The sequence below is a fragment of the Acartia tonsa genome, chromosome 14 (genome assembly GCF_053477335.1).
Source record: "Acartia tonsa isolate MP-2025a chromosome 14, ASM5347733v1, whole genome shotgun sequence".
Classification (NCBI taxonomy): Eukaryota; Metazoa; Arthropoda; class Copepoda; order Calanoida; family Acartiidae; genus Acartia; species Acartia tonsa.
The window spans coordinates 42,298,077-42,317,548 of NC_137273.1; the positions used below are offsets into that span (position 1 = coordinate 42,298,077).

At 31.8% G+C, this 19,472-nt stretch overlaps 1 protein-coding gene across 1 annotated transcript in view; it reads left to right on the forward strand.

Moving 5' to 3' along the window:
- LOC145306247 (toll-like receptor Tollo) overlaps positions 1–19,472 on the forward strand; it is a 176,995-nt gene that overhangs the window by 17,397 nt on the left and 140,126 nt on the right. Inside the window, exons 2-3 of the mRNA XM_080148310.1 lie at positions 7,661–8,153; positions 13,533–13,613. Of these exons, the coding sequence (XP_080004436.1) occupies positions 7,804–8,153; positions 13,533–13,613 (431 nt within the window). The 5' untranslated portion in view covers positions 7,661–7,803. The remainder of the gene's footprint in view (positions 1–7,660; positions 8,154–13,532; positions 13,614–19,472) is intronic.

Sequence of the window (19,472 nt, forward strand, 5' to 3'; positions counted from 1 at the left end):
TGTCTGTGTATGTTAATGTGTTTATAGCTATGTCAGTGTTAGTTCCAGAGGGCTCGATATTTTAGAAATTGTTAGCATAATTTTTTATGAGAAATTCACTGAGTAAAAAAGTCTTAGTTATTTATTGAAATATATTTCGGTGGACATTGCACCCTCTTCAGTCTGAATGGCATAAATGTTCTATAGTTTTATTCATTATTATAAAAGAAATCATTAAAACTCAGAGAGGGAGGGAACATTTGACTGTAAATTACACTGGTACCCAAAGTTTTATTACTACGTATCTTATACGTTGCTTAAAAACTTTGGGAACTTTTATTTTATGTGATTGATTGGTTCAAATTAAAATTCTATATCTACATGAAGGGTGAATTTTGTTTATTGTCATTGGGAATAAGTTTATGGTAAGATTTGCTGTGATATTACCAAACCTATTTGTCTTTATGATTTAGATGGGGGGGGGGGGAGGGTGGAGAGTTAAGATATGTAATTATTGTACGTAATATCAGAAATATATTTATTATATCATCAAGATAATAGGGAGGGAGGGGTCCATTGCCATTGGACTGTAAATTATACTGGTACCCAAGGTTTCTCATTCATTGGCTTTCTTATAAATTTTGGGTACTTTTAAAAACTTTTTTCACCAATAATGCAAATTGTAATCAACTGAAATGTAGATTGTTTATCATAATTGGGGGTATGGTATACACTAATAAATCTTTCATTGTCTTATCCCTTAATAATAAAATCCCTGGAATAACCACAATATAACCCTACAACTATATTTCAAATAATGATGATAAGCGGGGGGTGATACAAATATTTATGGTACCCAATTATACTGGTACCCAAAGTTTTATAACTGCGTTATCCTATTTGTAGGCACAATAATTTTGGGTACTTTACCAAAATACCCTTCCTGTAGATCAAGATTATTGGTTGCAAAATTTGGACACTTCTAGTTTGGGACCAACCAATTGTAATTTAATAAAAGTACCCAAGGTTTTTAAGCCAACGAATAAGAGAACGTGGTAATATAACGGCACCAGTGTAATCTACAGTCCAATTTCCCCTCCCTTCCATGTTGTGTTGAAATATTGGCTATTTTTTTCTTGAAAAATGTTTTACTTTTGTAGGACTACTCTAACGGCGGCTGGACATAGACTTTATGGGGATTTACTGAATTTACAATTACACAATTATTATCCCCCAAAATCCTATTGTCCATCAGTTGATGGGGGAGGGGGGGTGGGTCAGACGCTAGATTTAGAGATATTTTTGGGGGGATAAAGGTATAAGTAACTATTTAAAATCAATTGGGAATATTTTAATAAAAGTACCCAAAGTTTTACAGCTAACTAATGAGATATTGTTGTAATAAAAATTTGGGTACCAGTATCATTTTACAGTCAAATTACCTAACCATTTTTCCATGGTATAAATCACCCCCTTTGAACGAGGTGCATCCTTCTTATTATTGTATTTTATAATATATTGTCAAAGTAAATCAATATACTAAATATCTTTATTTAACCTAACCTAACTTATATGGATAGTTTATAAATAAGTCATATTTTAAGATCTTTTTATATAAAGTAGTAAGTTTTTTTTGTCTGTCCACTGAACGATTTTATGGAAGCTTCTCATGGGTCCTGGGAAGGTTTTGGATTACCTATTTTGTTTTCAGATATAAGTTTTGGGATGGTTTTAGGCTATTTTACCCTTAGTTGCTTGATATTTAACTTAATATTTTGTTTTTATAATGATCATTTTAGATTCAATTTATTTTAGACGATTTTTTCCTCAAAATTTTTGGTAGATTTACTTGATCATTGATTTTTCTACTTTTATCTATCTGGTAGATAACATTTGTCCCTTTGTTATCAATTATCTTATGATAATAGATAACAATAATCTAGATTACCTAAAACTATCTTATTTCATATACATTTTCCTACTTTTTACATATATTTTCTAAAAGTTCCTTATATTATTTTTAGTAGGTATAGTTTGAAGGACTTCTAAAACTTTTACCCCTTTATAGACGATCTATAAATATTCTATCTATTTTTCTTCTATATATCCTATATAAATACAGGTTCCATCAAATAAATTGCCTAATTTTTAAAGCTCAACAAACGGACAGCATACACAAATAGAAAATGTTTTTAAAATACTTAGCTGGATCTTTAAATCATTTCAATGGTGCGCCAAATCGGGGTGAGCCAACTTTCCATTAATGATAGCAGAGCATTTTACAAAATGCCGCGCTGTGATTGGCTGAAATTCGGCATACCCCGATTTGGCGCACCATCGAAATGATTTAAAGATCCAGCTCAGGGTTAAAACATAGGACAATGGACGAAAATTGATGATTCAACCTTACCCCCAAAGTTTTAGTTTACAAATTTTGGGGGACAGAATCATAAAAAGTACAATTTATGTTAGGCCCCCTGTAGGTCTGTACTCTACATATTATTTATAACTCATTCCCCAATAATTTATATATTTTCTGTAGTATTTGTAGCATAGCTGCTTTATAACTTTGTATTTTTGTTTGTCTTACATATTTGTATTCAACAAAAGTATTTAGTTATAATGTTATTAGAAAACCTAGGTAACAGCTTATCGATAACATGTCAGTAATAACCACTTATATTTTATGCTACAAAGTCGACATAAATCATTTAAAAGCCAGGAAGGAAGGGGGCATTGGACTGTTTATTATACTAGTCCCCAAAGTTTTATAATAACTTTTTTTTATTCGTTGGCTTAACAACATTGGGAACTTTTATTATTTTTGCTTTATTAAGTCTAGTGTCCAAACGTTTCAGCCACTAATTGTAAGTTACAGAATGGGTACATCAATTGTTTGGCCATTGCCTTATCCCTTTAGATCTCTGAATTAAGCTATGAAAATTGTCACCCTTGTTTTTCTATCTCTCTCTATAAATAAATGTATAATAGGTAATGATAAAATCAATTACAAGAACCTAAGGACAAATGTCTTTCGGGTCATTGATCTTAATAAGGAATTCGACAGGGGTGTACATAATCGAATTTTTTTTTCATATTAAATACCAAGGAAGGGAGGAGACAATTGCAATGAATTATTTTACACCCCTTTCTTTCCAAAACAGACAGATTCTCATTAATGCACGGTATATCAGTTGTCTATCTCGAATAGCAGCTGTGTAATTCACGCTTACACTATTCTTACATACGTCCAGATAAATGAAAGTTCGGAAATTGCGTATTATAGAGTAGCTTTGCAAATACTTAACTTAAGTCAAAGTAAGAATTCAAATATTTTTTATTCAAGGCAAAAATGTTAAAATATTTTGCTGAACATACTTTCTTATGCCTAAATTAGTATAAAATGCAAAACCAGGGTGGGAGGGGACATTGGACTGCTAATTACATACACTGGTACCCAAAGTTTTATAATCACGATATCTCAAAAAATTTTGGAAATTTAATTTCGGTTTAACCAATTAATGAAATCTACAGAAAGGGTAATTTTGTTTATCATCATTGGGGACATATATATCAATCTATAATCCATTGTCTTATCCCTTAAGATCCCTGCCAACAAACACTTTCTTAATCTTTTTTTATTGGGGGGGGAATAATTGTAGAAGACAAGATATAACAATTGAAAAATAAAATATCAGCCAGGGATTTTACACTTGGAAAAAAGACATTTTGCCTCCAATTTTATAATCATAAATAACTATCATATTTTGGTTTACCAAGCTAAAAAAACATTATTTTAACTGGCAGATAAGTATAAGGAATTTCCCTTTTCTCTAACTAAAATCAATATTGCTATATTGTCCCTAAATTGCGATTCCTAGTATAATATGACACAATACTATTACAATAGATTTAATTGCTAAGGCTAGCCTGTTTAGGTTGTGTTAAGTGCATAGATAATGGAACTAATGAACATAAATACTCTTATAATCCATATTTATTATGTTCTAATTATCATTTAGATTACAATATTTATTGTATTTACTTCATATGTAAATATAAGCTCTTAGGGGGGAGGGGGGTGGAATATAGCCCCTCCCATATATATTAATTTTGTTCTAACTTAAAAATTATAACACCCGTTAATGGGGAGGAATTTATATTTTAAGTCTAATTTATATAAAATTAAACCATTAAGGGTCCTATAAGAAGCTCCCTTGTAATGAAGAATCATATTGGTCCAGTGGTTAGTGAAATGTCTAGGTACAGGCATACACACACAGAGATTTCCTTTGAGGATATGTTTTTCTCATGTAGAAGGTTTAATGTTAAAAATAATAAGTAACCCAATTTTGTTTATTTGTCTACAATATTCCGTTTTTTAGATAGCAACAAAGCCTTTGATAATGTTTTATTTTTAAAATAGTTGTAAACCTTCCCAGGACGTACCTGTAAGAAGTTCTCTGTAAAGGACAACCATATCGGTTGAGCAGTTAGTTAGATCTTAAGCTACACACAGACAAACATCCTGTTACTTAGAAAACTCATTCCAAATCCAAGAATTTTTGACTCTCTGGACCATAAGATAATTAGAACTAGCGTGCCTAACATAATATATTTAGATTTTTAGAAGGAGGGATGAGATAATGGCATTAAATTTCTTTTATTCTGCCAATATTTACAAGCTTCCAAAGTCCAAATACTGATATAATACATGGGTGGGAGGGGACATTGGGCTGTTTATTACGTTTATTTTTTTATTTGTTGGATTTATAACTTTGGGGACTTGATTTTGATTGGTTGGTTCATTGAGTTGAGTGTCCAAATATTTCAACCACTAATTCTAATCTACAAAAGGAGTTATTTTGTGTATCATTATTGGGGATGTAATCAATTAATCGGCCATTGCCCTTTAGATTTTTTTAAATTAGACATTATTTTTTCATATTGTGTTTAAAACTTTGTTGAAAAATTGCTTGCAAATATTTTTAATTCTGGTACCCAATCCCCTGCTCCCTGGCATTCCTTACTCTTGGGTTCCCAAGGGAAATTATCTTCCTTCCACCCAGGGAGGGAGGGGACCAATATACTCCCCCCCCCCAAAAAAAAATTATTATTTAAAAACTGAAAATTATATAAAAGATTTTTGGGGAAGAATTTTTAATTGTCAATTGTCTTATCCCTTATATCTCTGCTTATGTCCCATTCAAAGTATTTGGAACAACGTCCTTCTGTAAATTTATTATGCTGTTGTACAATAAGATGCATACCTAATAATAACAATAAATTTTTGTTACAATTATGATAATTTTTATTAATCGCAGCAAACCATTTCAAATCAGGAATTTAATGGGATAAGACAATGGCTAACTAATTGATTTACATCCCCAATATTAATACACAAAATTACCCCTTCTGTAGATTACAATTAGTGTTTAAATTCAATAAACTAACCAATAAAATTCATTAGAAAATGTCACCAAAGTTGTTAATAAGAAAATAAGAAAACGTTGTTATAAAACTTTGGGGACTTGTGTAATAAACAGACCAATTTCCCCTCTCTCTCTGATTTGAAATGCCATGGATAGATTTTTTGCTATTTTTCTATTACTACTTTGATAATCTATTTTCTGTACTTTAAAAAGAAATGCACTTCTATGTAATACTTTTGAAGTTTGGACAAAAATTCCACATACTTTTTTATCCCCTGATATAAATACTTTGATTTATGGCGACATTTATCCCCCCCTTCGTTTTAAGTGTCCGCCCCCCCCCCCCGGCCCCCCCTTCTAAATAAATATCAGAGACATTTATATTTAAACTGATGAAAAAATAATTTAGATTACCTTTAAATGGTAGATACTTTTTTCTAGTAGTAATACTTAATGTTAGATAGAAATTAGGCGTTATTACATCTAAAATATGTTAGTTATAAAAAATTTAAATGTTATTATAACCATAAGGGATCTTAAGGGATAAGACAATGGAAGATAAATTGATATACATCTCTCTAATGATAATAAACATATTAACCCCTTTTATAGATTAAAATTATTGGTTGGACATTTGGATACTCTTAGTTTAAAACTAGCCAATCAAAATACAATAGAAGTGGCCAAAGTTTTGTTGATTCTTTATCCCTCCCCCTGTTGGTCTAGTGATTGAAAATTATCATCTTGCAATGTGGGGTGGAGATTTCTTTACAAAAATTACAATTTTCAGCTAGTATAAAAGTTCAATTTTCTTTGATTTATATTAATCTAGAAAACGTATTTATAGAATTTGACTGGCAAAAAAGCTAGGAGCAATTTCTCTCTCTCACTCTCTTTCTCTCTCTCTCTCTTTCTCTTTTTCTCTCTCTCTCTCTCTTTCTCTCTCTCTTTAACATTCATGATTTTAATGATTTGCTAGGTACTTTTGGACATAATTGTCTTTGCTAAAAAAAAAGTAAAAACATTGGGTAGAGTTAAAAAGCGTATCAACACTATAAAAAATTAACTTTGGGTACCTATTGTTAAAAAGCGTATCACTCACTATCAAGAGCTACACTTGACTTTTAATAAATCTCATCAACACAGTATGTGATCACAGAAAGAGTCCCCAAAGTTTAACAATATAAAAACATTGGGTACCTATGGTTAAAAAGCATATCAACAAGATATACACTTGACTTTTTATAAATCTCATCAACACAGTATGTGATCACAGAAAGAGTCCCCAAAGTTTAACAATATAAAAACATTGGGTACCTATGGTTAAAAAGCATATCAACAAGATATACACTTGACTTTTTATAAATCTCATCAACACAGTATGTGATCACAGAAAGAGTCCCCAAAGTTTAACAATATAAAAACATTGGGTACCTATGGTTAAAAAGCGTATCAAGAGCTACACTTGACTTTTTATAAATCTCATCAACACAGTATGTGATCACAGAAAGAGTCCCCAAACTTCTGCTAAATTAATTTTACGAAAATTTTACAATAATTGTCTTTCATATTAATGCTGCTGTAATGTCAAGCGAATGAAATAAGCAAGTGGCACTAATATGTCGTTTAAAGTAAGGATTTTCAGATAAAGGTCATGAAATCAAGATGCAAATTTTATGTAAGTTAAATGTCTTGGCTTGTATACAGCTTTTTAACCATGCTGAATCTTAGTGAGGACTTTATAACAAAGGCTATGCAAACGAAGGGTTGGTTGTCTGTAAGGTTTTTCTTAGCCTAAATCTTAATCTTATAATTTTATATTGGCTGTTTTTAGTGAACTTTTATATTTAATATTTAGAGAGAGAAAAATAAAGAATAAAGAGACCAAAGGAGAAAGGGAAGTGGGATGAAAGGGGTGGGAACATCAAATTTGTTGTTTTGATTTTTAAAGGGGTGGAAAAGAAATCTGTTTTATGTTTTATTTCATGTTTTTATACGTTTGTTTACACTAAAATTGTGTTTTATAAAACTAGCGGATTCGCCTCCAGTATCTGTAGTTATAGGGGTAGAAAATAGCCTAAAACTATCCCAAGACTTAAATCTAAAACTAGCCAAAAACCAGCATGGGTCCTATGTTCAGCTTTCCAAAAAGGAGGACTCACTTCAGTGGTTATTAAAATCTTTAGCTTCAGACGAATAAAACTTACTACTTTTTCAATACTAAACTTCAAATTCATTTTTTCATACAGAAAAAAACACAATGACGACCAGTAGAGAAAGAAAATAACAGTAAAATGATCACAATGATCATTTAATCACCAAAAAAACTGGGGGATTTTTGTCTCCTTCAATCCAAACAGCAAATCAAAAAAGCCCGCGAAAACTTGGCGCCATGTTGCCATTGTTCTTCCCGCCGGGCAGCGGCTCATCACGTGACCACCTGGTCGGAGGACTGGTGCTAACCGGCTTGTTCCTGCTCATCCCTCAGACCGGCTGTCAGGGCCCTGGATTTTCACCGCCCCCGCCGCCAGTTATTGCTAGTAACACGCCGAAAGATTGTCGGCGCGAGTTTCAGGAGTATGGCGAAGATGCGAGCGGCGGCCTGCGGTTCGGCTACAAGCTGGCCTGTGAGCTGCGGTCGATTAACTCGGACCTTGACCGGACAAACTTGACGGTGATACCGCGGGACGGCACGCTGGCTCTGCAGATTGAGTGTAGCCCAGCGGTCAATGTACAATCCAGGTAAACTTTTATTTTTCAATTTACGTTGTTGTTTATTCATTCAAACACAGGCAGGATAATATTATGGTGAATTGGCATGCGTTAATTGTTATCAACAAAGTAGCTAATTCCATCTTTATTACCTCAAACTATTGGAGAAGTAAATTATAGTTTTAAGATATCTAAAAGGACCAAATTTAATTCCTAAAAATTCAAGTTTTATATGTAATAAAACTAAATCAAGGATGTATTAATGCATTTAAAAAGGAAACTACGTTTTTAAAACTTTTTCGCAGGTAGGGGGGGACATTGGACATTATACTGGTACCCAAAGTTTTAGAATTTTGATTAGTTGGTTCAAAACAAGTTGTGTCCAAACTTTTTAACCAATTATTTAATGTACAGTAAATTCTGTTGTAAGTGGCAAAATAGTTTCTTCGGAAGTAAGATCCTACCCTTATTAGAATTCAGATGTAGTGAAGAAATTTGAAATTTAATGAAGCCCTTAAAAGGATTTTAATTTCCCCTAAATGTCCCTCAATCTCAAATTGGGTCTGGGGTTTGCTCAGCCAAAAGTATGCAGGGATCTACAGGGATAAGACAAAGGATGATGAATTAATCTACATCCCCAATGATGATACACAAAATTAACTCTTCTGTATGAAAATATTATTATAAAAGTTTGGGGACTAGTGTAATAAAGAATAGTAATCTTGAATATGTTTCAATGTTTATTTTTGCTGTACTAAACCCACTTTATGCATATGGCATTGATAGAAAATTTTTACAGATGAGGGGGGGGGGGGGCGAATAACCTATTTCCTTATGCATATTTTGTCGTTTAAACGACTCAATTTTGAAAACCAATTATATTGCATTGCGCGCAAGAAAATTTGATTTCCTTACTCAGAAGTTTGGTAAAAAATGAATATTATGGAGAGGGAGGGGACATTGGACTGTAAATTATACTGGTCCCCAAAGTTTTATAAACACGTTTTCTCATTCGTTGGCTCAAATCTTGATCGGTACAACTTAACTTTGCCCCCATAAATTTTATTCTACAGAAGGTGCAATTTTGTTTGTTATGATTGGGGATGTACATCAATTCATCGTCCATTGTCTTTTCCTTAAGACCCCTTAAAAGAAATAAGACTATCATACTGCCGTTCTACAAAAGTTGGTTATAGTTATTTATCGCTTCGTATTATAGACATCTTTCCGCGGATATTAAAATAAAAAATTGTATTATAAGCACCGTTTTGTTAGACCCTGGGGCCAAAGTCCTTGGATAACAAAACGTGCATTAATTTATAATTTTTATTCTATTATTCGGGGAAAATTGTCTGTAATAACATGATTTTTCATTATGGCTGGCAGAGAACCGGTTTTAATCCAGCGGATATTAGTCGGTTTTGAAGCCATACTGGTTAAGATTAGATGATGTTATTATTACCTTCATGATATATCATTTCCTATCTATTCATATACCTTGGCAAGTCAGGGATCTTAAGGGATAAGACAATGGACGATAAATTTATATACTTCCCCAATGATGATACAAAATAATCACGGATTTAGAAGATTGAAATTATTTGTTTAAAAGTTTTACAACTAACAACCAATCAAAACCCAATAATAGTACCCAACGTTTTGGAGCCAATGAATAAAATAACGTAGTTATAAAATTTTGGATACCAGTGTAATTTACAGTCCATTGTCCCCTCCCTCCATGAGCAAAATATATCTTTTTATATATTTTGATGTATAATCTATATTACACATATATGTAAGGCTATTTTTCAATATAGTAATAGTTATTTATCATATCGTATTATAGGCAGTTTTCCGCGTATATTACAATGAAAAATCATAGGATTTATTTAAGTTTTTCAAAGGGATAGGACAATGGACGATAAATCTATACTTTCCTCAAATTATAACAAACAAAATGACCATTTTTTTTATGTTGTAACGAAAAAACATCGAAATACATGTATGATGTCAATTTTATGTATATGATAGATTTATAAAGTTACTATGGTCAAGATGATAGCGAGTAATGGATATCTGAAAATACGCATTGACGCCAAAGAGTACAAATGTTACGCCAATTGTGATCACAACTCTCACGTTTATATAAAAATGCAACATATAATAATAGCTATTAAAACAATTTTCAAGCATAACTTTTATCTTTTTAGGATAACAATTAAATAAGAAAAATATTTTTACCATATGAAATTCGTGATCAAACACCTAATTGAAAAAAAATGCAAGACATAGCTCTTATTTTAAGAAAGACTAGGGGCAACGAACGCCCCCAAGAAGCCTTTAAGTGTTCTTAAGGTGGGAGGGGGATAAGTCAACCGCCCTTCTACTTTTTAATTTGAGTTTTAATAAGAAATATTCAGAAAAAAAATTTTGTGGGGGATTTTAAATTGGGAGGGTGTATGAACACCAGAATTATAGGTTTGAAAGGGGAAGGAAAAAAAGAGAGGGGGAAGAGAGGGGGTAAACTAGTTTGAAGATATCTGAGAATAGTTATGATCGCCATCTTCCACTATCGGTCAAGATATATTATTTGGATCAGTTTTTATAAACTTTCTTTATATTTTTTTTTACCCAGAGATCTTGAGGGGATAAGACAATGAACGATAAATTGATGTACATCCCCAATAGTGATATACAATGTTACCCCTTCTGTATATTAGAAGTTTAGACCAGGGATCTAAAGGGATAAGACAATGAACGATAAATTGATATACATCCCCAATGATAATATACAATGTTATCCCTTCTGTAGATTAGACGTTAGGACCAGGGATCTAAAGGGACTAGACAATGAAGGATATATTAGTGTACATCCTCAATTATGATACACAAATTACCAATTCTGTGGATTATGATTAGTGGTTGGAATGTTTGAACACTCAACTTAAATCAACCAATCAAAATAAATTAAAATTCCCAAAGCTGTTATGCCCACGAATAAGAAAACGTTATAATAAAACTTTGGGGACTAGTGTAATAAAACAAATCAAATGTCAGTACCCAACTTTTCTGAGCTAACGAGTAAGAAAAATTGGTTATAAAACGTTGGGTACCGGGTATTGTTTTAAAAACTGTTCCTATGATGTAAAAGTGAGAAATTGACCCATTGCACATACAATAGAATTTCATAAAACTAGACTTCCGAAAATCTTCTAAAATGGTGAAAAAAAATCCACGTACTTCTATAGTTCTTGCTTCAAATTCAAAGCACAATATTCTGTATTTATGCACCAAATAACCCCTTCTGTAATTTTAAATCAGTGGTTGAAACGTTTGGACACTCAACTTATTGAACCAATCAATCAAAATTCATTAAAAATCCCAAAAAATGTTGAGCAACCAATAAAAAAAAGTTGCTATAAAACTTTAGGGACTAGTGTAATTAACAGCCTATTTCCCCCCCCCCCCCCTCTTTTAATTCAGTTTAGCTAGATGTTAGATGCGAATTTTGTAAAAAAAAATAAGGTTATGCACATTCTGAGAAACTATACTTAAACATGATATAAACTATAAATCAAATATCTCGAACATGTTATGCACATAAATATCAACATTCATAAATATTATCGAAAAACATCAAAATAAACTAGAACGTCAAAATTTTTAGAGAAACGCAGCTACGTTGTTAGAATACACTAGAACTTTAAAAATTGATTTTATTGTGTCGTAAAATAGCCCCAAAACAGTAGCGTTTATATCAATATTTTAAAGTTTAAGACTTCATTATAAAGATGCTTTGCTTATTACATGGTGCCCAATTGTCGTAGAAATCACTATTTTTACGCTTTCTTAATTGTACTTAAATGTGAACCTAGTAATAGTGTCTAACTTTTTATCTTTGTGACGTAACAAAAATCGAAGGATGAGAGGGGAGGTGGGAAAGGAAACCCCTAAAAAAGAGATGGATTTTTGTTACCTCACAAAGATAAAAAGTTAGACACTATTACTAGGTTCTTAAATGTTAATGCAAAGTTTGAAAACGACAGGACCATTCTTACTTAAGAAAAGCTTCGCTTTTAAAAATGATGGATGTCTATGTTTTGAAGATTTGAGAGGAAAAAAAACAATTTTCAATGCAACATTTATCAAAATACTCTGCGACTTTTTAAAAATAATCATCGAAGGGAGTTAAAGGAAATCATACTTACGCCTAGCCTCTTGGGGAGTGCAAGCTTGGATGTCAAAAAATAGCACAAAACCACCCATTGACATTTATCAAACTTACCTGTAAAGTACAATCAATTCGGACTAGCAATTACCGAGATCTTCAGATTCAGACAAAAAAACTTTATATTATAGGATATAAGATCTATCATTTATTCAAATTCTAAGCACATGTAAAAACTTTTATTTATGTTATTCCTCTCCTTTTACTATTTTACCCCTCTTTGATAGTATTTCTTTAAAAACACCAACAAAAATATTAAAAAATAGTTATTTATAGTATCGTATTATAGACAGCTTTCCATGGGTATTATATGAAAAATTATAAGATTGAAGCCAGTTTTGTTAGACCAGAGGTCTACCTACCTTAAAAAGTTAATCACGGAGTATCTTCAATACTAAAATAAGAACCTAATATTATAAAAAAATAACATTGCTTTTAAAAATATTATAAATAATATGAAATGTCAAGTAGCTTCGCTACTAAAAAAACGTACCTTCTACATTATAAAAACATAAACGACTGCTTGGACGATATCTCATAAATATACTTGTTTGTTTACTTTGAGAAAAGATTTATAAAGATAACCCAAACTTTTTCAGACGAGAAGAATTGATAAACATTGCTTTCAATCATGGAGGGAGGGGACATTCGGATGTTCATTACACTAGTCCCCAAAGTTTTATAATAACGTTTTTCTAATTCGTTGGCTCATCAACTTTGGGGATTTTAAAGAAATGTGATTTGCTGGTTAATTAAGTTGAGTGTCAAAACGTTTCAACCACTAATCGTAATCTACAGAAGGAATAATTTTGTGTATTATCATCAATTTATCTGCCATTGTCTTATCCCTTTAGATCCCTAGCTTTCAATAGTTTTATAAATGATAATATTATGAAAAATATGATGCGAATTGTTCAGAAATATGTATCAAATGATATTTTACCATAAAAAGCATTGTAGACTGACGAATAGATAATTATATCCCCCTTTTTGAAATCTTTGCTGAAAGTAATGGTACTTTCCCCCGAAAAATAGCTAAAAACCTGCCTAGGACCTATGTGGGGCTACATTTTAAAGGAGAACCATATTGGTTCAGCATGAGCAAAATCCTTTGGTACAGACACACAGACAGACATCCTGTTACTTTTATACAAGGATTAATAGTTATTTTTCTATTTCAGGTTATTGGATCGGAGTTTTGGCCACCTGAAGGAGTTGCTAAGCCTGGACATACAATATTGTAATCTCAACTCTATACCTAAAGGAAAATATTTATAATATTGCGCTCTTTTTTGGTTTTGTTCTATTCTTGTTATTTTTTATGAAGAGTTATTAAAGTTTTTAGGTCAGTCTGTCTCTTTCTTTCTTGCTCTTTTCTTTCTATCTACCTTTCTCTTTCTGTATCTCTAGTTTTCTTTTCTTCTTTTCTCTCTTTTTTTTTCTATTTCTATCTCTCTAACTTTCTTTCTTTCTCTCTCTCTCTCTCTCTCTCTCTCTCTCTCTCTCTCTCTCCCTCTCTCTCTCTCTCTCTCTCTCACACCTCTCCTCCCTCTATGCTTTTTCACCAAATCTTTTAAATTAACCTATCCCTAAATTCCTGCTTTTAATGTGAAAAAGACACACATATCTTAAATTACACTGCGTCTATAGAATTACAGCAAAAAATTCCGTCTTAATTGATATTGATTTAAAAGCCAGAAAAATGCTTCCACTAAAAAGAAAAAAAAGGATTGATAAAAAGTATGTGGTTTGTTTGGAGGGGGATGAATCTCCACAAAAATATATATATTGTTAAAACAGCACAAACTGCCCCTTCCCTTTGCTTAAAACTCATCAATACCCCCCCCCCCCTCCCCCTATTTATTGGCTATTGTGTCTTTTTGAAATACTTACCTGATGTGATTATCTTATTTTGATTTAAAGAACTTTTCACTTTTGGTCAAATGCTAATTTTGTTATCTAATAAAACTTCCTATTAGAGGATTTTCAGATATATTTAAAAAAAGATCAGTGGATGAACATTTTAATTCAATATCTTTTTTCCTACCCCCCCACAAAAATTTAAGATGATAGATGTTTACGAAAATTGTCATTTTTCCAGGCCATATTTCTTATTTTATCTTCTTCTATAACAAGAAAATATTAAATTTATTTCCTATTATTTATACCAATTATATCAATCTAATTCTTATTTTACAAGGTTTTTTTTTTTGGAGGTTAGGAGCTTCTTTGGGAGAGTGGGGGGGGGGGGTGGCACCCTTCCTAAAAATAGACATAAACTTCATTTGGACCTAAAAATCAGCTTCACTGTAAAGGAGAACCACAGCGGTTAGCAAGATACTTCGCAACATATACATCATCACATAGACATCCTGTTACTTTTATATAAGGACAAGCGGGAAGGGGGGAGGGTCATTTTACTAGGGAATGTTTTTTTCTGGGAATAGGGTGGTACCCTCCCCGAAAATAGTTTAAAACCTTCCGTGGACCTATAAGCAGCTTCACTGTATAGGAGAACCATATTAGTACACATAGACATTCTGGTACTTAAAGAAAAAGCATACAATTTCTTTTGAATTGACTGATATACAAAATCCTTATAATAAAGTGACAGGATGTGTGTATGTCTGTCTGTAACGAAGGATCTCGCTAACCGTGGAATCGTTCGGGTTCTCCTGTACAGGGTAGCTTCTCATAGGTCCGAAGAAGGTTTATAATTATTTTTGGGGAGGGTACCACCACCCTTCAAAGAGAAATCAAAAAAAATTTTACGTAGAGACTTTAACGCAGCATAGATATGTTACGTAATAGAGGCCTCTAGAGGCGTTGTCGCTAGTAAGTTATAGAGTAGATGCGCTTATAACATTATAACTTCTTATCCTCTTGAGGAATATAGTTAAGAAAACATTTTTATATTGAGAAGAAAAAATTAAATAGGGAAAAATATTATGTTAATAAATTGTTGGGCTATTCAATTTAATTTCAAATTTGTCTTTATACATGAAAAATACATAAAACCGTTATAAAGTGAGAGGTAGGTTGTGCTAAAATTCCGTAAAGGTGTGAGTTTTAAGGCTTAAAAACAGTAGAAAAACGTAAATATTAACTAAATATTTTTCACTAATATTTTTGTCTATAGTTCTTTTCAATAAGGAATACACATATTTAGTGAATATTATCGTTCTACTACTGTTTTTAAGCCTTAAAACTCACACTTTTACGGAATTTTAGTACAACCTACCTCCCCCTTTGTTTCTCCTATTCTAGTAAGCTTCTTGTGGGTCCTGGAGAGGCCCCCCCTCCCCAACTTTTGGTGTCTTTTAATTTAATTTCTTTTATTCATTTTTAAGAAAATTTATCCTAAATCCTAGATGAAAATACAGTAAAATAAAATAAAAGATAGTTGTTTTAGTCTGGGATCAGGGGATAGGTTACTGGAATATAAGATATTATTTATATTTATGAAATTTCATGAGGGATGGGGACAACTTAACAACTTTGGGGACGAATTGAATTTTTATAGGTTGGTTTATTAAGTTTAGTGTTCAAACGTTTCAACCTCTAATTGTACATTGGGGATGTACATAAATTTATCGACCATTGTCTTATCCCTTTAGATATCTTATAAAATACTGTTATTAGACGTTTTACCTGAAATGGTGGGATGATAAATTAATCCTACATTTACATAACCCTCTATTTCTGAGTTTTAGTACTTAAGTGAATTAAAAACAAGAGAAGGTTCTTGTTTTTTTTTCACAGAAAAAATTATTTTCTTTTTTTTCACAAAAAAATGTTTCAAATAATACAAAAACACTTGATTTTTATCATGTAATTTTTAATTTTATTACCTAAGATTTCAAACAAACTTTACATGAGTATAATCGAATAATATCATCTTTTAAATATCTTACGGTTTTTTCGATTTTTCTTCATCATAAATAATTTATAAATGTAATTTTGTAATTCCTCTTACAAAAATTTCTTATGTTAATATTAAATTCCAAAATCTTGTTATAGATAGAAAGAGAAAGTTTTTATAAAAAAAAGTTAATGATGGACATATTAACGTTGTTAAAAATAATTTTTTAAATTTGATTTGATGATTTCATATCTTAAGAAAAAATAAATCTGTTTATATATCTAAATATCGGTAATTACTAGACCGATATGATCCTAATAAGTCCTGGTCAAGATTCTAGCCATTTTGAAAAGATCAGAACATCCCACGAGAAATACCCCCCCCCCCCCCCCCAACGGAATAAATTTGAGGGAAAGGATATTCTTTCTTCAATTAATCTATCCCTGTTCAAATTATCGATTTGTTTTAAGGGAATTTAAAGATGTTAGAGATACTGATCTTTAAATTTCCCCTGGTTGTTTCAACCAGAAATTGTACAACACATTTTTGGTCTTCAAAGATTATTTGTAATATTTATGCAGTATGGATTAGGATGGGTTAAAATAGGACACCTTACAAATGCTAGGGGTAGAGTAATAAAGATATTAGATTCTGATTTTTAAATTTCCCCTGGTTGTTTCAACCAGAAATTGTACAACAGATTTCTGATCGTCCAGTCTTATATTGCAAGATTTAAACAGCATGGATTAGGGTGGGTGAAGATAGGACACTTGCCATACTCATAGGGGTGATACACATCCCCCGTCCCAATATTGACATAATTTTGGGGTATGATACTATTATCATCTAGTACTTTATCCCTATTTATGAATCTATCTTACATGAAGGATCTAAAGGGATAAGACAATAACCACTAAATTGATGTACATCCCCAATGATGATACACAAAATTAGCCCTTCTGTAGATTTGAACACTTAAATTAATGAAACAAAGTTCAATAAAGTCCCCAAAGTTCTAAAGCAAACGAATAAGAAAACGTTAGTATAAAACTTTGGGAACTAGTGTAATAAACAACCCATTGTCCCCTCTCTCTCTCTAATCTTGCATATATATAGGAAAATTTCTTGTTTAAATTTAAAACCAGACAAAATTTCCTAATAGCATATACAATACACAAACATAATATAATGATGTGCATTATTTTCCGCAAATGTTAAAGTACCAAAACAGCAGAACCGCATATTATGACAACAGCACAAACTACCCCTTTCCCTTTGCTTCGCTTTGTCTGTCCGTCAGTCAGTCCGTAACGCTATAGAGAAATGTGATTTTCTCGTCTGTTATTGAAGATAGACAAACGAAATTTTCAGTAAAGATTCTTTTGACATGTGTACATCAAGTCTATACATTGTTTTGTCCGTCTGTTAGTCGGTGGTGCTTTAAAAGAAATAATCGTTATTTTTTGCTTCGCTACTTATGGATGTTGTCATCCTTTTGCGATTGTTAAATTTTGCTAATGCGATAATTCGCGCAAAGGGATGAACACCTACCTAATATAATATATTAAGATAGTGTTTGTAATGTTATATAGTCTTTTATTTCAATCCAAGATAAAATGCTCACGGAGTAGGACTGGCATTCAGCTTTTTAAAATCATATATGCAATAAAATTTCAGTATGGCTTGGAACCGGTTCCAATCTATCGGATATTAATCGTTTTAGAAGCCATACTGGATATATCTTTACCCAATTTTTATAAGTGTAATATTGATTCTCTCTCTCTCTTTCTCCCTGCCACTCTCGCTCACTTTAATGATTGTTTTTCATAATACCTTTTCTTTCTGATAGTGTTTTCCCCTCCTTATGTAGTTTTCTATCAAAGGGCTACACCACCCCCCCCCCCCCCCCTCCCTAATGTATTATAACGAGTGTAAAGACGAAAAGTTTTTTAGGTTTTGAAAGAAAATAAAAGGGACTACATTATTCAAATTAGATTAGTTATTGCAATAGAGTTTCATTACACAATAGAATAGTGGTAACTGGGGGCTAAATTATCCGTGTTGTTTTTACTTTAATATTGATTATAGTCAGAGAGAGAGAGGGAGGGGACAATGGGCTGTTTATTTATTTCACTAGTCCCCAAATTTTTAGAATAAAGTTTTCTTATTCGTTGGCTGAACAACTTTTGGGACATTTGATAAATTTTGATTGATTGGTATAATAATTTGAGTGTCCAAATGTTTCAACAACTAATTGTAATTTTGTGTATTAACATTGGGCTGTACATCAATTTATCGGCCATTGTCTTCTCCCTTTAGATCGCTGGATTATAGCCGATTAAATTATGTTATTTTATTCTAATTTAGAACTGTTATGCCAAAAAATAGTTGGAAATACTTTGAAATACCTAATGTTTTTGTGATTCTATATACTCTAGGTATTAAACTTCTTTTAATAGGGGAAAAATGAAAACGATATTAGGGGGGAGTGCCAAAATGTTTGAAAAAGTTTTTAAAGTTATAAGAGACGTTTTTTTTAGAATTGGTTCTTTGCATGGGTCTCAACGGATAAGACAATGGCCCTTCTGTAGATTATATTAGTGGTTGAAACATTTGGACACTCAACCTAATAAACAAACCATCGAAAATCAATAATAGTTCCCATAGTTTGGCCAACGAATTAGAAGACGTTATTATAAAACTTTGGGGACTAGTGTAATAAAGAGCACAACACCCCTCCTTACCAGGATTGACTCAAATGGTCTTTTTTAACATTTATAATCATATAAAGTCCCCAAAGTTGTTAAGCTAACGAATAATAAGACGTTATTATATAACTCTGAGGACTAGTTTAATAAACAGCCCAATGTCCCCTCTCTTTTCTGGTTCTTTTGTTATTGATTTAAATGGCCCTTTTTTAACATTTTAATCAAATAATTTTATACGTTTTGAATTCAACAAAGCATTTAACACATTTTTAAGTTTTTAGGTTTAATTAATAAAAATGTAAAAAATCAAATTGCAATGTCGTAGGATCTCGATAACTGCTTGACCGGTCTTTGATCCTTTTCAGAAAGCTTCATTTTGATCTTAAGCATATTTTTATATCCATTTTTGAGGACGGTAATTGAAATGTTTTAACAAATTGTCTTTTTTTCCAAAATAAATGTCTATGTTTTGGATAAATCCCAAAAAATAGGTATTGAAATTGTGAATAGAAACGAAATCCCTCAACTGAAAATAGAAAAACAAGGATGAC